This window comes from Melanerpes formicivorus, unplaced genomic scaffold (genome assembly GCF_026170545.1).
Source record: "Melanerpes formicivorus ecotype bairdi unplaced genomic scaffold, bMelFor1.0.p_v2 SCAF_2, whole genome shotgun sequence".
Taxonomy (NCBI): Eukaryota; Metazoa; Chordata; class Aves; order Piciformes; family Picidae; genus Melanerpes; species Melanerpes formicivorus.
In genome coordinates, this window is record NW_027142354.1 from 12,296,055 (window position 1) to 12,322,742 (window position 26,688).

The window sequence follows — 26,688 nt, forward strand, 5'->3', positions numbered from 1 at the left end:
AGAGATCCAGGTCTTGCAAGTGTTTTAACTTGCCCAAAGTTCAATTTTCTACACCCAAAAACTTAATTTTTTGTTGTTGGTTTTGTTTTCTTGAAATGGTCACAGTAACCATAACAACAAACTAAAGCACATTTTCAAATTAAACTGCACACCAAATTTGTGTGTCTGTGGAGTTAAGGGAAGAACAAAAGCGATCAAAAAGCAAGCATTCTACTCATATCTAAAATTTAATCATGACTCACCAAAAAGGGTAACTGGTAAACCATCTTCCTGCAAGAAATCATGGAGGAACTTTCATACTAATTTTATCATGGAGGAATTTTCATACTAATCTCTGTGATCATTTTATCACTTCCCTAATGAAAAGAAAGAACAATACTTAAGCCAGTTCATGAACAGGATACTAACCGATCTGCACAATTAAATTGTAAAATACTCAGTTTAATATTTTTTCCAGTTACTTTTGTTTCAGGCTCTTGTAAAATGATTGTCTATGAAGTTGTAAAATGGTGACATTTGTTCTGCTTAGAATAAAAGGTCTTCTATTTACATGCAGATAGGGAGGTTCCTTTGTAATCAAGAGGCAGAAAGAGATTTCCGTAAAATTGTTTTCACATCCTGTTCTATCCAATGTGGTGTCTCTGTAAGATTAACATAATATTGATATAAATGCATGTATCTGTGATGAAGACACATAGCTTTGTTTGGTAGCAGCTGTGAACCAAGAATGCCATGTGCACAATAATGCAAGTGAATCAATTCAGAAGCTCTTAAACCTCCCCCTCATCATAGGAGAGTTTGTCCAACTAGGGTGTCCAGAATTCTTAGTATCTTAACAAAAACTGACTTGTAAAAAGTATAGACTACTAACACAGAACATAACTATGAGATGATTTAATGACATTTATTGGCTGTAAAATCTTGTAATGGTGCCTACCAACTCATGAGTTTAAGGAGAGTCTATATTTACCCAGTGCTCTATCAAAACAATTTTGCTGAATATAAAATCACTCCAAGCCAAGTGTTACACATTTAGTGACTGAAAGATGGTTTGTTCAGCTGCCAGTAATGGCCATGTGGGTTCTTCTACTATCTGGCCATCACCAAGCCTGAGAGCCAAGGTTTTGCTGTGAAAAAAAAAAAAAAGAAAAAAAAAAAGAAAAAGAAAAAAAGAGCTGAGTATCCTTTCTACCAGCTAATTCTGTCCTCAGTTATCTTTTTACTTTCAGCTGATGAGCATTATCAGCTCACTCAGTTTTACGTCCAGTAGCTGAGAACAGAATTTTTCCATGTTACAGACTTCAGTAATTGATTATTTTTTTAAATTCATGACACACTCATGATCTTGCTTTTATACACCACATTAAAGGCATATGCAAAATACTATTTAGCTGTACCTTGTGAGTTTGTGTTGCATTTCAAGTGTCTGTAAAAATACGGAGGGTTCTGTTTTAACAGGACTAGAGAGAATGAGCTCAAGCGTGCAGAGCTTGTGCACACCAAATTTGGGAAACACCCGCAAGAGTGGGATGAGACTATAGTCTCATCATTAAAAAGGTACATTTGTTCAGTTTCTAATATTGTAATGCTGTGTTTAATGGACAGGTGGGCTATTCTACAGGATATCTATAACTGTTTTTAGTACCAACTCCAACTCGGTGTCGAAAGTACACGATGTGGTTGCAGAATGGGTAAGTTAAGTTTTCTTTCCTGTGTAATTAGATATATGAATCTGCCTCACTGATGTAATCATTCTGGAAAGGAAAAATCCGAATAAATTCTTAAACTACTATGTATTATCTGAAGATCTTTGTATTACTGGTTTGCAATTTTAAAATGTCTCCACTATACTAGCTAGCTTCTTAAGAAATGTGGATACTAGCTGAGATTTTGGAAAGTATGCAGAAATCAGAAGTGTCGACTGAAAGAGGTAAATGTTTAAGTTCCAGCATCACTATATGCACAGCAAAATTTTTCTCCTCCAATACTTTTGTGGTTTAGAAGTTGCATTGTGATAGAAGTAATTAAAAAAAAAACCAAACCCAAAAACAAAGCTAGCAAAAAACCCCAAAACAAACAAACAAAAAACCCACCACAAAACACACCCCCAAACAAACAAAAAACCCAGGCAGTATTCATTTGCCTGAGGCAACACACTTTTGTGATTTAACCTAATATTCTCTACTTTGGAAGTCTTCTACCATATTATTGGGGTTTCTAGTAGCCCCTGTGTTTTCCATCCCATTTTAGCAGACATAAGCTCCTTTCTGGGGCCTCTGGGTGGAGAATTCTTGAAGTTCCTGCCTCTGAAAATTCCTCTTGTCTGAATACAGATACTCTCTGTTATTTTGACAGTTCACATAGTGGTACTGACACAATCTGTAAGTAGCCTTTTACTGACTACTTACATGAAAATATGTCATAAATATGTGCTGATTATTTTTTCCTTTTATAAATGCTGAGGCTTTCAGAAGCTAAGAAAGCCAGCTGTAGTCATCAAACTAGAAATGTAGCCATCCACACCTGCCAAGGTTGTTCTCTTATCAGCTGTAGCCAGGTGAAGTACTTAGATGCCTAAGCAAAGAATCTAGAAAGGTGTCACTCATCCCTAGCAGACTGTGCAAAAGCCCACGTGTAAGAAAGCCCACATCTGTCACTGCTAGTTGTACATCTAATAAAGCAATCACCTCACTGAAACTGGAGTGTGTTCTGTTTTGAAAATCTAAAGGGGATTTGTTGAAGGGGAGAAGGGTGAAATTCGAACTCTGTCTTAGGCAAGTAAGAGCCCTGTTTGCATCTCACCATTCATGTGATCAATGTCTTACTTTTTTTCAGCTAAATCGTACATTCCAGAACTGGAATTACACGGTGTATGTGGTCAATATCAGGTAAATGGAAGGGGAAGATGCTTTTGCTGTGTTTCTTTAGAGAATGAGTCCACCCTAATCAGTGTTTATTTCTTTTATAGCATCCACCCTGGCTCCATGAAAGAGGGAGCAAGAGAAAAAAGAAGTATTAAAAGGTAACATTTGAAAAGACATTTTCTTGATAGAGGCAACAGCTGCAATTACAAGTGGCTTTACAACAGGCTTTAGTGTGTATTGTTGGAATTCATTGTCTGCTACTGGACATAAGCTGCTAGTCTGTAAATACATGACTGCTGGAAGGCTGAGGGCTCTGGATATGCTCAGAAACCTAATATTGGTTATAATGGTTGGTTTGGTTTAAACCTACCAAGCTTTAAGCCTTAACAGATTGTTTTTTTTCAGAGATCAGATTTCATCTGTCACAAAGATTACTAGACAGTCATATATATGTATTATGGCACACCCAGCTTTATTTAGCAGCAACCTTTGGTACAGCGGTATCTGTCTGCACTCACTATATTTGTTATCATGAACCAGAGCCTTTTGAGTTAAAAAAAAATCTTACTAGATGCAAAACACTGAAAAACCATGCTAAAATAGAAAGCCAAACTGGTGTGAGTTAAACTGTTTACCATATGCTCTCATTTCCTGACTTCTGCTGGGCTCAGTGGCAGCAGAGTTGGGATGGCCTCAAAGGCAGCCAAAGAAAGTTAGATGGGTCACACCCCCTGAAAATTTGGTCTCAGGAGATGTCTTTGAAAGAAGCAGGCTGATTAGTAAGTGATATGCAGGAATACAGTGAATCTTAGGACCTTAGTGATAGTGAATCTTAGTTTAATGAGAGGAAGCCAAAACACTAGTCTTGTAAGAAAGGGGCCACAAGTTGGTATGTGATATATCTGTTTGCAGTGTAGGCAAAAGTCCCATAGGAAAAGACTTTATCTACACAGTCTTGAGAACTACAGTGGTAAGAGCTGGGCTTCCTAGTTTCAGAGATAGCCCGGTATTTGCAATTTACCATACCGATGCTTCCAGTTTGCTACAGAGTTTACCTAGACATGAAAAGATTTGTAATGTGTACTATCTCCTTCCCACATACCCACAGCAGAGACAGCTTTAATTGCCAGAGCTATTAAACTGGTATAGTGTAAACCCAGTCTCTGAATAGGCTGTTTTGCTGCTTGACCTACATTTACAGTAGGGTGTAGTGATGTGGGTGGGATTTTTTTTCACACTTATAAATGATACGGTTACGCCAGCAAAACCTTTTAAGTGGAGACCATGCCTCAGGTCTTAACAACAATCCAGGAATGTAAAACTTCACCCGTCCTTATTTCTGCATCTTTTACAAGGCTATTAGCCCAGCTTGTCAGCATCTGTTCTCCCCTACACAGCACACTTGACTTCTTGTCTTACTTTCCCACCATCCCGTCCTCTAGGTTTTGTTTCTTCTTCCTGGTCTATAATAAAGCAGGTGAAGAGGGAGACTTTAGTCTAGTAATTTCCTTTCCTTTTCCTCCCTTTCTGAGACACAGTGCATATAACACTGAATTACCTCTAATAATGTATGACCATTATGGGGTGTTAACCCCATTCCTATCTACTTACCTTATCATAAGGCAATAGGATTGCATGTTAGTAATAAGTCATAAAGGTTTTCAAGGATGTCTTGGTCTAATGAGAACTAGTCTTCACATGGGAACTAGTGCACTTTGTCATCATTCTGAAAGATGTTACTGTTTGCCAAATAATCAGGATTGCTATGCTACTTTCTTAGAAAACTGGGGGGTTTTCTGTTTGGGTGGTTTTTGTGGGGGTTTTTTTGGTTGGTTGGTTTGTTTTGTGGGTGGGGGTTTTTTTACCCTGTGGGGTACCACAGGGATAATTAAGATTTTACTTGAGCTACATGATGCTTGAGAAAAATTACGCTTTTTGCACATTGTATGTGCATATATACACACACAGAGACATCTATGTAGGATATTTTTTCTGTTTGTTTTTCTCCCCCCATGTATTTTTCATGTACATCATACATCTTTTCATGCATCATTTGCCTCTTACAAGAGAAACATTCAGGAAAGGTTGGTGCTCTCCCAGCTTTAAGTGTTCTGAGTATATGCCTATCATTGTACATTGCTTCCCTTCTGAGACAAATAAAGAATCATCTTCCCAGTCTTCAGTGTTCCTGGCTTTCATCACCAGGTTTCCAGCTCTTCAGGGTTCACAAAGCTGTTTCTAAATTTTGCAAGGAAAAATATCTGTTGAGTTTGTGAAGATCCAGACAGTAAACTTTTTTTCCCCTACCAGTTCCTAATCATTGTTTTCAAGACATTTTGTTTGCCTGTCCAATTTCTTGTTTTTTTCCAGGGAATGTTTCTAAGGAAATCCTAAATGACAACAGAGTAACATTTTGGGGTGTAAAAAAAAACAACAAAATAATTAGCAGGTTACAGGTTGGATGTGTTTAATCCTTGATGAAAATAATGTTAATTTCTCACTGCACAGATAATGCACTGAAATATTATGACTGGGTTCTTGTTGGTAGCTTGCTTGTGATGTGATTTCATACAGTTTCAATTCATTACATATTCCTGTAAATTACCTCTTTGAATAGCTGTCCAAAGATTTTCTTTTTTCTCCATTTTGGATAGTCAGGAATAAGTCTGTTGCAGCTTTAGACATTTCCCTTAGTTTTGAAGTATTTTGTATTGCTCTTACCTTCATGTTCATCTGAACAGAATCTTACTCCACAGTTAAAAGACCCATAAATATCCTGGCCTTAACTTTAGAGAAATTAATATACTATTCTTACTCTAACTCATTAAATATTATCTCTCTTTTCCATTTTTTCCAGAAGATCATAGCCTTGTTATTACTAAGGCATTATTATAATTCTTTAAATTGCTCATTGACAATATTTCTTATCATCCAAATTGCATCTTTTTTTCCTTACCTTTTGGATTCGTATTTCATACAGCAGTTTAAAAAACCCTAAACAACAAAATAAACTTTCTCAGCCTTTTCTATGGATTTTGCCTTGCTTCAACCCTTATTTACCACACTGTTAGCTTATCAAGGAACTTCTGTTATCAGACTCCCCACCTAGTCGTCTTGTCAATGAAAGGAAGAATTGTTAGAGAGAATGATTCAGAGAAGAAATAGAAGCTGGAAGTGGGAGGTGGGAAGCTGCTATTTTTGTTTTTTTTGGTGCATTAAAAATAGGTGTTTTCCATATAAATATTTTAAACTGTACTGCATTCTGGAGGAAAGCAAAACAAAATAAAAATATGGAAGTGGATTGTTATTCTTTCGTTGCTGTGTTCTATGACCTGCAGAAATCCAAAGTACACTGTGCTTATTATGAGTTTCTTTATGTGGTGATGAGAGACAGAGTGCCGAGTCCAAAAGTGCATGTTATTATCAGCACCTTTAATACTGGATGGTGGCAATATATCAAGCTAATACTTTGGTATATGATTAACTATTTTAATAGAATTTTATCACAGCTATACTTGACTTTGTGTCAGTGTTTAATTTTTTCCGACTGTTTCCACCCTCTTAATAAGAGGGCAGCTGTTCAAATTAAACTAAGCTATGGAAGTTCATTATTTCATTTCTTTATTTCTTAATTATTTTCTTTCTTTATTAAACTTAATTAGAGTATTTTAATTGAGCTGCTCAAAACAAAGTAGTCTAATTCAGAATGGTCTGTGGGCATACCTGTTTCTTTGTGCCCCGTTATTTTGCACAAAGCTTTGAAAGTGAAGCTGATGTGCAGATTTTATGTAGATAAATTACCATTGTATTTGTATCTTTGATAAATTCTTTGCTTTTTATGACTCTACAGCTTTGTCAAAACTTTCTATTGCTGCTGCTTTTCTCAGAAGGGTCCTTCAGATCCTTGGTCTTGACTGTACAGTGCTGCCTCAGTAGGGGAATTGGTCTTTATTAAGCAGCTCATACCCCCTGCTACTCTTGTTTGATTTCACAAGCAATTCTGAGAATTCAGGTCCCAATTAATTGATAATCTTGTCTCAACATATAGATAAGATATTAGTTGCTCCAACTTTCACTACCTGATCATTGTAATTTTGACAAAATTGAAAAACCATGGTGACAGCAAGCTGTACAAAGACCACTAAACTTAAACAGAAATCCCTTCTCTTAGGGATGAAAATAGAGAGGAAAGCAAGGAAATCAGAGGTGCCCTTGCCTTGTGCTACATTTTTTAAGCCCATGGGATTTTTGCCACCAGTGTCAGTGAGAGATTCAGGCTCCTGAATGTTGTGTTCTTGGGTGCTGTGTTGCTTAATGGAAAGTTGAATACACTTGGATAAAACTTGAGCTAATTAGATTGTGTAATAGTTTTGGATGGGACTTAGCAACATCAGAGTAGCATAATTTTGCATTTATAGCTGTAAGTTTCTTTACCAACTAAAGTATTAGGCTTTTACAATCTTCATAGATTTACTTTCAATTATTAGTTATTAAATAAGAATGCTATTCTTCTTATAAATAAATCTGTGATCCCTATTCCCATTAAAAAACAATATAAATTAAAAATTCCTGGTTTCTTTTGGTGAGGTTGTAATAAAATTTATATTTGTATATATTTTATAATTAATACTTCCTGGTTGTGGTATCTTCAAACACTGCCATAACTTATTTACAGGTTCTATTACTCAATTGGGGGTATTAGATTCCACATATAAAGACAGTTAAATGACTCGAGCACACGTCTAACATTTCCAATACAGCAATTCAAATTGGAAATGCAGGTGCCGTGATCTGTGGTTTTCCCACAAATGGGAACCTGTGGCAGATTAGCTGGGTACTCACAACTTGCTCCTCTGTCCAGTATCTTCCCAGATGCTGTGGCTATGATTTGAGCAGTCCTTGGCTTGGAGAGGGCTAAGGGGCCTCTCTCTTGTGTGTTCTGTTGCTGTAGCCTCTTCTGGGATTCACTTCTCTTGGAGCTTTTCCCCTTTCTGCCTCGGTCCAGGTGCAACGCCTGGGTGTAGTTGTTGCCTATTAGGACAGGTTCTTTAGCTGCTATTTGGGCACATTTGGCTCCTGTCTCTTTGTGGTAAGCACAAGGCCCAGGCGTAGTCGGTCTGCTAGGACAGGTCCTTCAGTTGCTACTCCAGCAGCATTTGGCTCTTGTTGCTTTCTGGGTGAGAACAAGGTAAATTGCCTGACTTCTTGGCAGGTTTACTGTCCCAAATCAATTAATGCCTTTTGATAGCATAGAACCCTGATAACTGGACTTACAGGATGGGGCATATCCAAACATGGCCAAGGGCACACACAGTTCACAGCTGTGTTACAAAGTTAATCACATGTACTACATGTTTATCTGGACCCCAGGAAGTGTCCAGGCTTGCACATTCACGGGTGCTTACATGTGCTTGACCATCTGGACCCCAGGAAGTGTCCAGGTTAGCACATTCGCAGGTGCTTAGCCCATTGTCTGGGCTGCTGCGGCATGTTTTGGGGTTTGACTCTTCAGGACAGAGATCTTAGGAATAGCTCGGAGCTGGCTCACTTCTACTCACCCTGAGTTCAGCTTCACAGTGTTAGCAAAGGCAGTAAGGGACAACCCTGACCAGTGCTGAACAGCACTGTAAAATGCCTCATTATGTGCAGTATTTCTGCTTGAAAAACTGACCAAGCACAAATCTTCAGGTTCCTCCACAGTTCCCTGCTGTCGTCTTGTGTCAATGATGTGTAAAAAAAAACTTCATCTTTGACTCCCTCTGTGGATGGAGGAATTTGGGAATTCTTCCCACATGACTAAAGGTTGATCCCTTCTTATTGTCCTGCTGAAGCTGCCTGCTCTTGATCCAGCTTCCAATGACTTGCTTTTTCTTTCTGTTGATTTTGACTGGATTAAGTGTAGGTTTGATATTAGATGCCATTTTTAGGAAATTAATATATCATTGAATGGGGGGTTTCTTTGTTATTTGGTGTGGGTTTTTTAACATTGTTCAAGCATAGCCAACAACTCATTTCAGCAAAGAATGGCTGTTTAAATGTGAGGGATTCCAGTCCTTTCCAGTTTGCCTTTCTGCTACGTTCTCTAATGATGATCAGTCTTCATACCAAATCATCACATATTGTAAGTGCTATAGTTGTTTTTATTCCCACACATGATTTGAAAGGAGGGGTAAGGCCCAGAGACAAAAGAACAGGCACAAAGACTTTACCATGCTGCTCACAGCACTGTTCTGTTACAATGGCTATTAACTTGAAAGGAAGGCTTAGGATTTTTTAATTTTCAGTAGTCCAAAAATTAGCTGAAATTTTTAGTTTTGTGTCCTGAAGACTCAGATTTTGTCGGTTTCTGTAACATCATCTTCTGCTGAGAAAAGAACCAGTCCTAATTTTTAGCTCTCTGTTCTGAACATTTTGATGCCATCATAGTCAAAAATCACCTGAAGTAAAAGTTTATCCACAACTCAGATGCTTTTGTGGAGTGCTTTTCATTTCCCTCTATCTTCGTATTTCTTTCTGCTTCATTCTGTGTTTTTTCTGAAGTTTCATCTGCTGTTCATATTACACTTTCACTGAGTGACTTACACAAGAGTCAGATCATTTTTTGTCTGTCCAGTCAATGTGAAGAAGTTAGCAGGTGACTATGTAGGCCTACTTGTGCTGCCAGTCTTGAGTTATAGCTGCCCATCACTTCTTATCTTTGAAGCCAATAGAACGGCAAGATTGGTAAAGAGTTCAATTCTGACATCTTAAAACTGCTAGGGTAGTTAGGAATTAAAGTCCCAGGGCCTTTTAGTGGAAGTTTAGATTCCTTGATTAGTTAGGTGCTTTAAAAATTGTTCTTTAATTCAAGTAACATTTACAACTAGAGAAATTAATAGTTAAACAGTTTGACAACTGCAATAATTCAGTATTGTTCACCCTGTCTTGTAGAACCAAAACAGGAGGAGAAATATGCATTGCTAGCTATCAGACAGATATCTTCAGGTATGAGACAGTCTGTGCTGCACGGTTCGCATGGTTTGTTAATCCTTCCTTCAGGCTTCCCACATCATGAGTGAGCCCACAGCCTGTGTGTAGGCACACTGTCCTGGAATAGCTCTGAGTCATGCTGCCGGAGAAGAAAGCAGGCTTTGTGGTACGTGCTGTGGCAGCGCAGGCTCCCTCACTGCCTCCTGTGCCACTGATGAGGATGCAGCTTGGTAACCTCCTTTCTCTGATCTAGCTTAGCTTGACAGACTAGGACAAAGTGGCACAGCCACCGGTCTTCCCCTGCTTTCCTGCTTGCTCCAGCTGTCATCATTTCAGTCAAAGAGAAGAGGGCCATAAGTGCTTATTCCTATTGTGTTTACCAGCACCACAGTCCATTTTTTAATTGTGGCAGCAGTAATACTAGCAGTACAGATCACTGTAGGTGATCACTGTAGGTGATCTGTAATTTGTAACTGATTACTGCTGTAAGAATCCCTCTGCTTTTATACAGCATACAATAAAAGGTGTAAGGTTGGGTGTAACAAATGTGATGAATTTGGCAGAGCATGGTAGTGTCCCCATTTATTTCAGTCCAGGCCTACTGTTTCCCAAATCAAGAATTTTGTTCTTCATCATTAAAATGTTTTCTTTTTGAGATTTGAGTGTGACAAAAGTGGAAGGAAACATTCAAGCTTCCTATTGCATCAGCTGTCAAGCTAAAAGGTATTTATTTAATTTAGGAACCTAGCATGAGTGATTCTGAAAAGTTCATAATATGGAACAGGTTCTTATTACACAGACACGTGCTATAAGAGTTTCTCAGGAAAAAAAGAACCAAACAGTACTTCATAGCCAATACTTTACAACTTTTCAAGATAACTGTAGCCAGTTCTACCTCATCTGTCATCATCCCTTCTTTTTTGTTGCCATTATCCTTTTGAAAAGTTACAGGTACTAAATATAATTTTAATTAGTTGAAAGTCCCACAATATGCAGCGTAGCAGTAGCAGTGACTGTTCACTTATGACTTCTGTTTTACAGCCAAAGCACTGAGGTAGGGAGTGGCATCAGCATATTAAGTTTTCCTCTTCTGAAGTAAAGGGAATAGATGAGTGAAGCCAGAATCTTTTAGGAAAGATGGTTTAAGTGCCAGGAGACTCTGGGGCTGAAATAGTGGAGGGCTGAAAGAACTGGCAATCATGTAAGTAATTTCCATGCTTCTGCTAAAAATAAATGCCATAATAAACTTGTGCCTCACAATATATCTGAGGTATACAGCAAGAGCCTGCTAATGCACATGTACCCTACTGGGGCTATTGCCATATGTTGAACACTCCACAGAGGCCAAAGGACTGTTAGGAGCTCTGTATCTGTGAAAGCAGGGCAGGAGCAACCTGGTGAGAGATCGCTGGAATTTCTCTGCTAAAATGGATCGGTTGGGAAAAAAAACAAGCCAAACCAGCAGGTGATCACATTTTAATCTTCTTCTCCAGAAACATGTTACCAGTAAAACAGTGGATATGGCAAGAAAAAAAGGAGTGTACTACTGTTCAACAACAACAACAAAACTCCACAAACAAATAAACAAAACAACCCCCAAACCAAACAAAACAAAACAAAAGCAAAACCAAACCAACTCAAAAGATCAACAAAAAAATACACAAAACCAAGCAACAAGAAAAACCCTATAACACTACAACCAGGGACTGAGTATATACTTATTTCTTTGCATCAATGAAATGTGTGGAATGTTTATTTCACTTTCATGACTTCTTGATGATGTTTTGGCATTACTTTACTTTTTTAAATTTTTTTATCTAGACCAAGAGATTGTTTTCTAATGCCAGCTCTTTTAATGCCATTTCACTGATGAGAGTAATTCAGAGTAATTGGTTGAATTTGTTCAGTTTACAGAATGATGTCTGACAGAAAGAGGGTTAAATCTGCCATCTCAGAATAACACCTGTATTCTAAGCTGCAGTTTTATTCTGTACCAAACTAGGTACCTCTGGAAAGTGCAGCTCTGACCTGTCATCATGGGGATGTCTTTTTGGAAATGAAGTCCTGATCTCTGTGGTCCTTCTCCCATACAGTACTTCTGCAGACTTCTAAGTAGACTGCAAGACCCTTTATCTCGCTGCTGCTTTCTTGCACTGGGGAGCAGTGGCGAAAGCAGCTCTGTTTGGTGTGTGCCCCACTCGCTGTATGTGTGCTGGCAGTGCTACCACTTGCCAGGCTGCCAGGAATAGCTCACACACTGTGAAGGTCTGTCTTTATTCATGCTTCTGGGTATCCAAGGGCAAAGCTAAGATGAAGACAGCCCAAAGCAGGCTTTTTTCTTTTTTCCACATTTTGGCTCCCATGGAGTTCCAATGTTCCATGCTTCAGTGGCGTCACCTCCCACTAGCCAGAGCCAAGCAATGCTCATGGGTACCAACATATTCTCTTCTCCAAGATGTGTTTTCTGAGTCCCAGGAGGAATTTTTTGAGCCTTCCACTCTGGACTTACTTTCCTGTGTTCTGCTAGAACTGGTTTTCTGTTCATTTTTCCCTTCCAGAAAAGTTATGTTTTTGGACAAGGGTGGAGATTGTTTTATTTCTCTCACAGCAAAGGGACTTGAGCCCTTTGAACTAGTTCTTATGCTCCAGAAAGTAGCAGTGGGCTACAGTACAAAATAGTTATAACTACTCAAACTTAAATTACTCATCTGAGCAGCTAGACTTTCCTAATTAGGACTAAATATTTCAGAAGTCAGGGTGGTTTTCACTCCATCAGCATTTAGACAAATGTTAGGCATCTGTTCTATGTTAATCTTCTACCCCTGTAGTCAGTGAGGAGACAGACCCTCTGATGGATGGCTTGTCCTGTCCTGATATGTTCCATAAGGTGGGATGAATCAGCTCTGAAACTCCTAAGCATCAGCAACCAGATTTTTCGATTTAGTTAGGGCCTGTTTGGAACTCACAACTCAGATTTATGCTTTCACCTTTGAAGATTGTCAAAATCTTCTGAAAATGTTTCTTAGCTCTTCTGATAAGATGCTTCATTAATGGCAAATAAAAGACAAAATTCCCAACCATATTTTCTTGTCATGTCCCTGTGTATACAAAAATAATAATGAGCAACATTGTTTTGATAACACCGTTCCATACTCAGAAAACCAGAGTTTGTCAGATATTTTTATTTCCAAACATTTGGCCTCTGCTGTTCTGACTCAAACACTCAGATAATTTTCCTTGCAGTTTTGAGGTTTTGGCTCTTCTGGTTTATAATGCTACCAACAATATCAATTTAGAAGAGGAAGACATCCGACAGAAGCTCATAAATAATAATGGAACCATGGAAGAAGGGTATAGGCTTCATACTGTGAATGTCGATCCAGTTGGTAAGTAGTTTTCACCTTTATTACACAACAGATTTTATTTGCTTGTCCACAAATAAGCATCTTCTGTGTCAACATTATCACATTTCCAAACAGTATGACTTTCAGATTTTAAATTGTCCCTTTAAGCCTCAGTGTTCCACTAATCTCAGAGAGCTGTGCTCAAGATAGCTCTTTTAACACAAAGACAGTTGTCCAGGTTGCTTTAGTCAGTGTTTTACTGACTCGTTCAAAGAGGCTGGGACAGTTCTTGACAGCTACTCTGATATAGGAGAAAGAGGTGTGATTTACAGCCAGAGCTGCAGAGAGACATTTCAGACCTTCAAGGTCCCTCATGCCCTCTCCTCAAGCTGTTGTGCTCTTGCCAGCTGCTGCCCTTAGTCAATCCTTTCCCTTAAGAAGCAGCAGTATATGTTGTCCCCTATTGTGCACCATTCCATTGGCACTGCTGTACAGATAACAACCAAGCATGCGTTTGAAGGCAGCTTTGTGCTGTTGACTGGTTGATGAGCTCAGGATAAGAAATGGAAAATGATTAGATGAAGAAATTACCATTAACACTGATACACCTTTGTTCTTACAGAAAAATGTTTAGCTGAAGAAAACCCTCCAAACTATTTTTGGCCTGATACCAGACCAACTGTGACCAATTTCACATTATGCCATGGGAGCTCAGTTCAGACTGCATCCAGAACCTGGTAGGCATTCATGTATCTGAGAAGATGAAGGTTTCAAATGCAACTTTCTGGTTATACAGTTAAACTGCCTCCTCCATAATGGTTGACATTGGCTGGTATTTTATTTCAGGAAGGTGATTTCTATACTGTGAGAATTATGTGTGAGTGTAGAAGTATGTACTTCATAGGTAAGAAAAAAAGGCTCATCTTGTGTAGGGCATACTGAGGCTATCAATTAATACATGTTCAAAGTGACTATAAACTCAGCACTTTCTTGCAGAATGAAACTGCTTTTCTCAAGTTATGATGTTGATGTTACCTCTACTCCCTCCTAGAGTGATACAAGTACAGAAGAGGGCCACAAAAATGATCAGGGGATTGGAGCACCTCTGCTGTAATGACAGGCTGAGGGAGCTGGAGTTGTTCAGCCTGGAAGAGAGGAGGCTCCAGGGAGACCTAGTAGCAGCCTTCCAGTACTTGAAGGGGGCCTACAAGAAGGATGGAGAGAGGCTGTTTACAAAGGCCTGCAGTGATAGGATGAAGCGCTATAGCTTCAAACTAGAGAAGAGCAAATTTAGATTGGATGTTAGGAGCAAGTTCTTTCATGAGGGTAGTGGAACACTGGAACAGGTTGCCCAGGGAGGTGGTTGGAGCCCCATCCCTGGAGATACTCAAAGTGAGGCTCAACAGTGCTCTGGGCAACCTGATCTAGTTGAAGATGTCCCTGCTTACTGCAGAGGGGGTTGGACTAGATGACCTTCGGATGTCCCTTCCAACGCAGACCATTCTATGATTCTATGAAAACCAAAGTTTCACATTTGTGGCCATGCCACTACTGCTGTCTGGCTTGTATAAGAAATTATCAGTGAAGATGAGATGTGTATTTGGTTTGATCCAGAACCCTTCATCTTATTAAGGGAAAGAAATTCTGTGAAAGAAGCATTTTGCCAGTAGTTAGTCATAACTGAAGGTGGGAATAATCTTCTGCCTAAAGATTTGAATTTCAGTTTTTAAGGTTAAAGATAATATTCCCTTAATTCAAGCTCTCTGTGTGAATATCTACAAAAAAAATTAGATGCTGTATATCTGTTTCCCATTTGTAGTCTTACTATGCCCACATTGTATCTGGAATGTGTTCTGAGAAGACCCAATTTTTTGCTTCTTGAAACAATATGGCAACATGGATGTGAATCATCTTTTAAGTTTCTGTGCCAAACAGGAAAGCAACCAGCATTATATTTAACTAACTCACTTCCTCAGCCTCTTAATCTTGTACAAGAGCTGCTGGATTCTGACTGACCAACTTCTGTTGTAGAGCGAGTAGTGCAGAAGTCAAATTGTTTTTATGTCACAGCCTCAGAATCATTAAAAATTAAGGCTTCTGGCCTTTGCTGCCCCAGTCTTGCTTATCTTTATTGCTCATTTGTGGTCTACACAATGCCATTAATTGTCAGTGTACGGCACTTCTCATTAAAAGATGACAATATTCTGCACTGTGCTATGCTTTCCTTGGCTCTGACACTGTTAGCTTTTGCCAGAATGGAGCACAGGTGGGATGTGTTTTGAGAGAAGAGGAAGCTCTGCTAACGGTCTCCTCTAGTGCTGTGCATCCCACAGTAGGTAACCTGCTAGTGTGCTCACCTGAGGAATGACTTTATCATGTGCTAAGTGAAAGGATGTATTTTTCATAGTCTCCATCCTGCTTTTGCCATACAATGATAATGTGATTGTCGTAAAGAAAATTGAGGTAAAAGTGTGTTTGATTTTGGAGTATTTTGCTATGTGATTGATTTTGGACACATTATCTGAGTGCTTGCTATGATAAGGCTTTTCTAAAAAGTGTTTTGAAAACATACATCTTTTTATCTGCCCCTCACCTTGGACATGGATCTGATGGTGACCTGCCTTAGTTTTCTTGGGTTGCATAAGTTTATGTCTCCACATAGCTTCTGTGCATGTTATACTGAGAGTTATTACAGCTTGCTATTGATTTGACCAAAGCCATTTATATAAAAGGAAAATTATCATCTGATTAGGCCATCATAGGGACATAATAATTTGTGTCAACATTTAGGTCTTTTCTGAAATGCAAGGCCAGAATTTCCACTGACACAGTTTGTCATATCACTATAGGAGGCAGCTGGGAATTTATCCAAAAGAAGTAGAGTTTCTGTCAGCATTATCACTTTATTGATCACATATTTCCACTGTCAAGCATACATATTTCTTTATACGAGGGGCCACGCTGATAGGAAAATAGTGAATTGAAAAGAGTGGACCAGTGTGACACCTACAAAATAATGAACACTCACATGACTTTGCTGTTGTATTTCATATGAACTTTGCCATTTTTCTCCTTTAGCTATTTGGGTCTGCATAATTACACATCATACTGGGGGCAGCCTGATCTTAGAAATTGCACAGGTGAGTATATTGATGTTGATCTTTGACTAAAGGAGTAATTTTGTAACTGCTGATTACTGCTTACTATAAGGAATTTACATTAAGGAAAGCATTGTCTTCCTTTATGCTGAGTTGTTTAAAATCTTTCCAAAAAACACAACAGTGCAAAAGAAATATTTAAACTCTTGGGGAAGTGTACCCCATTGAATTCAGTCCACTCATAGAAAGCGTAGAAATTAATTAAATAACTCAAATTCTTCAGGTAATTTAAGCTAGAACAGAGGCACGCAATAGCTTCCCTCAGTCTGATTTTCAGATTCAGACAAATTTTCAAATGTTTCCAGTGCCTGTAAGTGCCAGTGGAAAGACTCCCACTCTTTTCACTGGGCTTACGATCAGACATTTTCAGATTTATCCTGTTTGTAAAATACCCCTTGATGTCATTCTGGCCTTAAAGGAGTAGTAAATTAAATAGACAACAATTTATGGGCCTTTTTTAGAGCCAGAGTTAGTGAAGAGAAATGTACTCTTATAAGCAATTCAGAGCACCTACAGTAAGCTCCTGTTCTGAATGGCTTTCTTAGAGAAGCTTTTTCTTTCTCAACTGATAGAGGTTGTCCAAGGGGGCTTGGCTACCTAACTTAGTTGCTTGTGTACTTGCAATCGGGCAATATGAAAATACCTTTTCATGTAAAGTGAACATTCTGGAGTAAACACAAGCTTAAAAAAACACAAGCAGTTGCAGACTGAAGAAGGCTGGTCTTTCAAAGTCTTACTTGCAAATTTCAGTAAATCTCAAATATTGTGAAATGCTAGTGTTTGCATCAGTTTCCTATCCAGGTGGAATCAAACCTACAGTTTAGCATGGGATTTACACTGATGTTTTACCATGGGACACACTATCAAACTTTCCTTATAAGCAAGATTCTTCTAATGAAATTTGCTTGTGTGTTGTGTTTGCCAGCCCTCTGAGTAAGAGTACAGTCCTCTGAAGGGACTGAATCATTTGCAGTGAGGTCAGACTTCTCCCCAAGGCTTAAAAGAGTGAATAGTTTGTCCATAATAGAGACTTTGGATACATTTCTTTCACTTCAAGAGTGAGAAAGGATCACATAAGGAGAAAAAAATTTCCTTACTTTCCCCCTTTTTTTTTTTTCTTTCAGTCAGCCCCTTAAATTTACAAACTCAAATCAAATTAAAGAAAAAAGATACTGTTGAGTACAGTATATAATAATCAGCAGATTCTATATTTTTTCATCAAATTACAAATTTGATAAAATGATAACATATTATGTTCATTGTAAGTGCCACAGAACATGCTTTAGCTTTCCCCAATGAGGATAAAAATTTGTGTTTCTGAAATACTTTAGAACTGATAAGCGTTGTTTGCTCTTTGTACTTCATTTTGCTTGTATACTTATACAGAAAATGCAGCTGACATTGCCAATCAGCTTCTGAATCTTACCAGTGAAGGGCAGCAGCTAACTTCAGACAAAGTCAATGATGTTGTGCAGAAGCTAAAAAAAATTGTGAACGATGAAGAAATTGATGAATCGCTGGGGTCTACTGTGGTGACAATATTTTCCAATATTCTAAACAGTTCAGACAGTGTATTGGCAGCATCATCCTCAGAGTAAGTATTTCTGCATTTGGGACAAGATTTTGAGAGTAACCTGCAAGGTTAGACAAACAATTGCAGTACAAAAATCAATTTTTTCTAATTTCCAGTACAAAGAATTTTCCAACTTGGATACACAGATATTTCTTCTTGTACTAAAACACATGACAAAGATAATGTATTTGAATGGAAAAGAAGTCTCCTGCTATATGGCACAGCAGAGATTTAAGTACTGTTACAAAATTATTTCAGGACCAGTGACATGTAGTCAGTTTCTGGAAATCAGAATCTTTTGTTTTCAAGAGAGATGTGTAAGCTTACAGCCTGACAGTCTCCTTGTGAATACACAGAGGGATGATAGAGAGATAGTCAATAATGAGAGTCATCTCAAATGTGGAGAGCATACAGAGCATAATATTTTCTGGTTTTCTGTATTCAGTTTTTAGAATAATTTTATTTCTGTTTTTAGAGCTCTAAAAACTATTGATGCCTTAGCTTTAAAGATCCAGTTCACTGGACCATCCATGAGTATTTCAACACGAAATCTTGCACTTGGAGTGTCTTCTATAAACTCAGCTTCATTCAGCGGTGGTTCTTTCAGTGTCAGTCCACAAAATAATGCATCTGATTTCCAGGTATGGAGCCAGCAGTTGTATTTGAACATGAAATGTACCTGTTGTTCCAACTGTGTTTACTGTGGTTCCTCTAAAACCACTTAAAACTCCCAGTTCCCCCCTACTTTCTATTTCCTTTTTCCTGCAATTATCCAGATTAATGTAGTATTTCCTTGAGTGACAGGAAACCCAGATAAACTTACACCTTCCGTATGGGTGAAAAGTAATTTGCTTACAAATACACAACAGATTTTATCTTTTGTAGGCTGTTTTTACTAATTAAAAGAGATAATAATCATTAACAGTCTGCTGTGTTATCTATTGTACACTAACAATTCCATTGATGCATTTCAGCTTTGGAATAAAACGCCTACATGTAGGTAGGTTAATTACATGCAGATTTATGCAGATAGACAATAGGTTTTCAGCCTTCCAGTATAGTTTAAACACCTGCTGCCAGCAGAGACCTACAACTGATCCAGGTGTCCCACACATAGGTGGTTGGGCTTGTGACATTTGGGATTTACAGGGTAGTTCAAGGCATTCACTTGGAGCCTGAAAACTAAGAGAAAGAGGTGTCAAAATGCAGAATGGTCTTCAGTGCTGCAGTACCTAGACAGGCTGCTGTAGTTAAGATATTTGTCACTGCTGCAGAAATATTTTTTTTCTTCTTTTTTCACAAGTAGAAAAGCTCAGACATCTAAAACCTATGAAATAGCATTTGAGATGTACATAAACACCTGCTGGGATTTCTGTTGAAATCAGTAGCAAGGAGTTGCTGAGATTTTTTTCATTTCACTCTATGCCTGTTTGCATCTTTTGACACAGAAATGCTTTTAAAAATGTCATTGCAGTGCATTTTTTTTTCACAGTTGTGTAAGAAGTCTGTGACCGAGGTAATGTAGTATTAAGTTTCTTGGGAGAAATGCACAGAAAAGCTTAAGCAAGAAAATTTAAAAATCTGCTATGTTTGGGCAAGAGGAACCAAGACTGAGCTCAAACAAAACAACCAAGTTACAAAAATGGTTAAAGGCCTATCTCTAGAATATAAGCATCTCGTGGAACCAAGTTAATTCCCACTGCAAACTGGCAAAGCAGCAATCCTAATAAATGTCTGATCATTTCATAAAATGCCATGTACTGTAAAAATCAAAATAAGTTATGAAAATAGTACTAGAAAAAGTAGTAAAATAAAACCTGAGCAAAGCCTTCGACACTGTCCCGCACCACATCCTGGTCTCCAAACTGGTGACACATGGGTTTGATTGGTGGACCACTAGATGGATAAGGAACTGGCTTGATGGCCGCACCCAAAGAGTGGCTGTCAATGGCTCCATGTCCCAGTGGAGGCCAGTGACAAGTGGAGTCCCTCAGGGATCAGTCCTGGGACCTGTCTTACTCAACATCTTTGTGGGGGACATGGACAGTGGCATTGAGTGCACCCTCAGCAAGTTTGCTGATGACACCAAGCTGTGTGGTGCAGCAGACACGCTGGAGGGAAGGGAGGCCATCCAGAGGGACCTTGACAGGCTGGAGAGGTGGGCACAGGCCAACCTCATGAAGTTCAATAAGAGCAAGTGCAGGGTCCTGCATCTGGGTCGAGGCAATCCCAGGCACAAATACAGGCTAGGCAGTGACTGGCTGGAGGATAGCCCTGAGGAGAGAGACTTGGGGGTGCTGGTGGACAAAAAGCTCAACATGAGCTCTCAGTGTGCACTTGCAGCCCGCAAAGCCAATCAGATCCTGGGCTGCATCAGGAGAAGTGTGGCTAGCAGGTCGAGGGAGGTGATCCTCCCCCTCTACTCAGCCCTGGTGAGACCCCACCTGGAGTACTGTGTCCAGTTCTGGAGCCCCTATTACAAGAGGGATGTGGAGGTGCTGGAACGTGTCCAGAGAAGGGCCACGAGGATGATCAGAGGGCTGGAGCACCTCTCCTATGAGGACAGACTGAAGGAGTTGGGGCTGTACAGTCTGCAGAAGAGAAGGCTCCGAGGTGACCTAATTGTCGCCTTCCAGTATCTGAAGGGGGCCTACAGGAAGGCTGGGGAAGGACTTCTCAGGATCTCAGGTAGTGATAGGACTAGGGGGAATGGAATGAAGCTGGAGGTGGGGAGATTCAGGCTGGATGTGAGGAGGAGGTTCTTCACCATGAGAGTGGTGAAACCCTGGAATGGGTTGTCCAGGGAGGTGGTCGAGGCCCCGTCCCTGGGGGTGTTTAAGAGCAGGCTGGATGAGGCTCTGTCCAGCCTGATCTAGTGTGGGGTGTCCCTGCCCATGGCAGGGGGGTTGGAACTAGATGATCCTTGTGGTCCCTTCCAACCCTGAATGAAACTATGAAACTATGAAAACATGCTGCAGGTCTTTTACATGTTGTGTACATACACTTTGTATCAAAATTCAAATACAAGTATAAATTGATACATAGAATTAATATACTTGAGTGTTCACATTTATACTTGTGGACATTTTGGCTAAAATGACTTGGAAATCATTTTATTTTATTTGACATTTTTGATGACCATAAATCTCTTTCATTTAGCTTCCTTATTAACAAAGCTCAGTATCTGAGTGCTCTTTGATTGTTATCAAAGGAACACTCCTCCAGATTTCACCCTGTATGTATGGAAAGAGGAAAAAATCTGAAGCCAGGTTTGGGATGTTCGCATGTATAAGAATTACCATCTGTGGCATGAGGACATCCAGGAATATTCTTGCCCTGGAATCATTTATTACAGCACTGTCTAAATAATCATAAAATCCAAACTCCGTCAAATTTTTTGTAATGTTCCTATTGGAACAAGAGTTTGTTTTTAGGATTTCACATTTCCAACAGCTGACAGAATTCTTAGCATCCTTCCTACCAGAAGAGTCCGCCGCAGTTGTGGTCACCTTTTATATTTTCCATGCTATCCCTGCTGCAGGGAGATTCCCTTGTGGAAGCCCATGTTTTTCACCAGTGATGTGATGATCTATCCCAGCATCATCAGGGAGCATTAAAGTCTTTGAACTGTGTGTCAGGATGTTTCCAGCTTTTATTTCATTACTTTTTTTCTTAAATCAGATACCAAGCAAATGAATCCATGGCTGTTTGGAATGATTCTATTTCAGTCCCCTGTGTCTTTATGTTTCTTGCCAAACTTTTGACTAAGTTAGCTTTTGGTGATTCATATTATTAAATTGTTCCTGTAATACTATATCCTTACAGAAGCCTCCACCACTCTGTTTGCAGAGAATGCCTAATGGGACATCTTTCTCACACACACACACACACACACACACACACACACACTATTTTTTGTGGCAGAATTATCCATTGAAGACACTTTTATCATTCTGGAATAGTGGAAAAACATCCTAAGCTTTAATAAAAAATTATTTATTGCATCAACTCCTGCACAGGTACAGCTCATATTAGTGTTTACTGGTTTTAGTCCCTTGTTTAGATGTCTCTGTGTAAGGGTGTGAACCCAGCTGTGGAGAGTGGATGGTATGGGGTTTGTTTGAACGTGTTCTTCTGTTGTTTTTCTTTAACAGATAGATTTTGACAAGGATCATACAAATGCCTTGGCTTCTGTTGTTCTGCCACCAAGTTTACTGAGGAATTTAAGTCAAGAAGAGTTTGAAATTATATCCAGGGCTCAGTTTACTTTCTTCAATAAAAATGGTCTTTTTCAGGTAAACTTTAATATGTCTGAAGTAATTTCAGTTAAAGCCAGCTGCTAAAAGTTCTTTGTAGCATCTCATGAGTTACAGGAATGAGAAAGTGATAGCAGATGTGAGCACTAGAAACAATGTTATGTTCAGAGTGACAAAATAGTGAAAATGCCAAGGTTTAATTAAAGGTAGCAAATTCCTCTTATATGAGAGAGAAACTTTTTCTTAGGGTAATCTATGGAAAACTATATCCCAGCTGCATATAAACAAAATAAAATAGACAGAATTATTAAAACAGCATAACTTTTGTTAAATGCTTTAATATAGGTCCTTGGTGTTCAGTGGAGCCAAGTTCTTTTCTATCAGAAGTGATTTTGGCTAACACTTTCAAGTACTCTTTCTTTCTCTTTCCATTAAAAGAGTTGATTGGTCATAGCCAGGTGGCTACTTAGTTGGAAACTCTGGGCTGACAGACATCAACCAAAGAACATTTGATTCTATATACATGATTGTTCTTTTCATACATGTGTTCTTAGAAGCACACCGTATTTTAATACGAAATAAGATAACAATACATCTACCTAAAATCTAGGGGGGCTCAGGAAGATTTGATCTTTTCTCCTTTGGGTCCCATCAAGGGATAATTATAAATAGTTCTGAGTGGTACATGGCAAAAAATTAGGAAATGTTCACAGCTTGTAAAAAAAAAAAAAAAGGGGGAAAACCCACAAAAATAACCCAAAATACACTTATTTTGAAGAAAAAAAATAAAAGAAAAAGAGCTAATTAAAAAGGAAACATTGTTTCATAGTGAACTGTAGGCTGAGCCTCAGAAGATTTGAGTTTGTTTTCCCATTAGTGACCTTTGGCTCTTGTGCATCCGCAGAACTCTGTAGTATTGTATTGTCCCTATATTATCGTTTTTGTTGGCAGTGTATCCAGATTCTTCAGATAATCTAGGCAAGAAAATACCCATGACCCTCAGTTGCCTTCTGAAATACACCCCAAAGTATCTTCATTTAAAATAGTGTACATTTGAAGCCTGCTTTTGAGAAAAACAGGATGGATACATTAATAAAGAAACCAGAAGAATACAGGTGTTTTTTAACATAATGCCATAAAACCATATAAAGTCAGAAGTTGTCCTTTAATGGTATTAAAAGGTATTTCTAAGGGATACTTTATCAGTAATTAAAAAGCGAAAACCAGGAAAATTTGCAACTAAAATTCTTTCCATGTTTTGTGTTTTTCAAACTATTCTCATGTGATATGGGCAGCAGAATTAATTCAAAACGTAGAAAACTCAGTAAGTCCAAAAAACCACAAATAAATAAATAAACTCTAAAAATAAAGCCTAAATACAAATTGATACAGATGCCACCTCAAACCAAAATAACGTTATCCATTAGTATAAATGTATTTCATTAATGTATTTATTCCAATTGCAGTTTAAAAAACCAAACATTGCTGTTAGTTGTATTTGTAAGCATTCAACATGACAGTGAAATACCTTATTTTACAGCATTGGAGGGTTTCTTTATTGCAGCTGAAAGAATACTAGTGAGTTTTTTTCTTGTCAGTCATTAAAATCTGATCATTATATTACTTAGAAGACAATATGACAAATTGATGTAAGCTATTCAAGACAAGATTCATTTCACCAAAGGCAGGTATGCTCAATGTACATACCCATGCCTGAACTGTTGTCCATAGTTGCTTCCAAACCTTGTCAGTGGAAAAGAAGGACTCTGTTGAGATGTGACACTTCATCCTCTGACACCTGCAGAACACATGTTCTCCAGACAAAGAAGTATAGTGCAATTTAAGACACCCCAAGGTACAAAGGTATTTCTGGCAGACATAACAATGAACCTGTAAGATATGTGAGATTTTCTTCACTAGCAGCTGGAAACTGGGCAGGAGGTTTATGTTTAGGCAACTCGTAGTCAACCTAGGTGTTTAAAGTAGGTGGAATAAATTAAGACCTGGATGTCCTGTCATGGGCTATGTTAAGAAATGCTAGGATGCCCACTTCAGGTCTAGATATATTTTCATTTATCTAAAGTTAGGTTGGAAGGATTATCCTCATGAGTTCTGTGCAAATATGTAAATGTAATGCAGGCTAGACTAGATTTATTTCATCGGTAGTAGCCTCAGCATAGTTTTACTTTGTAGCTCTATATGGTTTATAGTCTAAAGGTTTACTGCTGACTTTAGTTGAGCACAGCCTTGTGGCTAAATAAGCAGTTATCTGCATTTTACTTTAATAGACACATTATTTCTATCCCTTTCTAAGGACAGGTAAGAATATATTAAATTGCCTTCCCTGAAGAGAACATCTGATATTTTCTTCTAGGTTTTATTATCTGCTAGAGACAGAATCCACTGAAATCCACAGAATTCTGTCCAGAGGTTTTCATAGACTTATCAGATGTTGAAATTTAAGTCATATCCAAGAGGTTTTCTTTAAGCTGAATGCTCAAGAACTGTCTAGAAAACTGCATTTTGATTCCTTTGCAGTTTTTATGTTTTCTGTAAATTAAGTCACAGAACTCCAGTATAACCTGAAATGGTTCTTAAGAAATGAAATATTCTCAGAATAATGTGCATTAAATAGCTAAAGCCATTCTGTCTCTCAAGAGTAGTGGGATCTCATGAGCCCAGTGCTGAGCTGCTGATACCTTGTCAGGATGACAAAACCCCTAGACTGAAGGAATCAGGGAATTTCAGGAGTTTAGCAGCCCAGATTTTTGGAGGAAAGGTGAGGGGCAATAGACTTCATTTGACCTAAGATCTGCCACAGACAGTGACCAAGTTTTCCAGCTTCCCATAAGGCCAATCAGGCATGTAACTATGCAGGTTTCAATGGAAGCTTATTTAAAGGAAATAGCATTTCCAAAGCACTTCCATTTTCATCATCAATCATCAATCCAAGGAAAACTTCTCTTCCAGAAATCTCTTAACATGGTACTTTTTCACTACAGATTAGAAATGGTATTGCTCAGTGATAGTGTCAGTCTTCTATTAAATTCCCATCAAATAAGATCTTATAGAAAATATAATCTCCTACAATATGTAACGTTCCTTTGACTTTATCTACAGCTACTTAGTCATTCATTGTAAGCTGGAGAGTCATGTAGCAATTATATATAAGAATAAACTATTTCCCAAGTACTTTGCATCTACTGAAAAGGACAGCATCAACAATAAGATAAGAAAGATAGTTCATTCTTGTTTATGGAAATGAGCTAATAATGTCATGGTTTGTTATCTGCCGCACTGTTTGGGTTATAATTTTGTCAGCATCAGACATAATGATTAAAAAGAGAACGTCTACCTTTTAACCTCTACCTATAAATGTGTCTGTATATGTTTGTGACCGTAAGGAAAATACAGAAACTTCCATGAGTGAAACCCATAATTGGATTTTATAAACACAGTGGTCTTATATTGCCTGATCAAACGTGTAGAAATGCTGACAACTTATTTATTCTGGCACACTGCAAAAATGAAACTGCATACGCTGGCTTTTATGTTATGTGCTATGTAAGCATTTCTTACATTTTTTCTGAATCTTTCAAAGGATGCAGAAAATCCTGCCAATTTGACCAGTTTTGTGGTGGCATGCAGCATTGGAAACATAACCATTCAGGATCTTCAGGATTATGTGAAGGTTACAATTAAACATACCAAAATACAGGTAAAATAAGATGTATTATTCAGAGGAATGTAGCTTATATATAATAAAGGATATGTTATATGTAATAAAGGGTAGGTTCTATATAGTAAAGGCTAAGCATATAGCCTGATGGGTTTGAATGAATTTTGAGTAAGAACAGAAACTCAAATGGAAATAAAAGCTCTAAAGAAAAAAAAAAACCAAACAAAAAAAACAAGTAAGCAAAAATTTAAACCAAATAACCTCTGCCATCCTCACACATTCCAACTCTTGAACACTTGAACACTTGAACGTGTCCAGAGAAGGGCAAAAAGGCTGGTGAGAGGCCTTGAACACAAGCCCTATGAGGAGAGGCTGAGGGAGCTGGGATTGTTTAGCCTGGAGAAGAGGAGGCTCAGGGGTGACCTCATTGCCCTCTACAACTACCTGAGGGGTGGTTGTGGCCGGGAAGGGGTTAGTCTCTTCTCCCAGGCAACCAGCACCAGAACAAGGGGACACAGTCTCAAGCTGCGCCAGGGGAGGTTTAGACTCGAGGTGAGGAGGAAGTTCTTCACCGAGCGAGTCATTCGTCATTGGAACAGGTTGCCCAGGGAGGTGGTTGAGTCACCATCCCTGGAGGCGTTCAAGAGGAGATTGGACGTGGCACTTGGTGCCATGGTCTAGTCATGGGGTCTGTGTTGATAGGTTGGACTCGATGATCCTCGAGATCCTTTCCAACCTAAGTTATACTGTGATACTGTAACTCCATTCATAATCTAACATTTATCTGAAAGAATATTGATTCTGCAATTTCTGTGACAATGACTGTGGGCAAAACCTCTGTTCAT

The 26,688-nt window shown here is 38.6% G+C and overlaps 1 protein-coding gene across 4 annotated transcripts in view; it reads left to right on the forward strand.

Annotated features, from left to right (window-relative positions):
- ADGRG6 (adhesion G protein-coupled receptor G6) overlaps positions 1-26,688 on the forward strand; it is a 118,710-nt gene that overhangs the window by 67,582 nt on the left and 24,440 nt on the right. For all 4 annotated transcript variants that reach the window (XM_068150778.1, XM_068150795.1, XM_068150785.1 and 1 more), the window contains exons 7-16: positions 1,606-1,691; positions 2,836-2,888; positions 2,969-3,022; positions 13,077-13,219; positions 13,800-13,914; positions 16,256-16,317; positions 17,722-17,929; positions 18,384-18,549; positions 22,063-22,203; positions 25,766-25,882. In XM_068150778.1, coding sequence (XP_068006879.1) covers positions 1,606-1,691; positions 2,836-2,888; positions 2,969-3,022; positions 13,077-13,219; positions 13,800-13,914; positions 16,256-16,317; positions 17,722-17,929; positions 18,384-18,549; positions 22,063-22,203; positions 25,766-25,882 — 1,145 coding nt within the window. The remainder of the gene's footprint in view (positions 1-1,605; positions 1,692-2,835; positions 2,889-2,968; positions 3,023-13,076; positions 13,220-13,799; positions 13,915-16,255; positions 16,318-17,721; positions 17,930-18,383; positions 18,550-22,062; positions 22,204-25,765; positions 25,883-26,688) is intronic.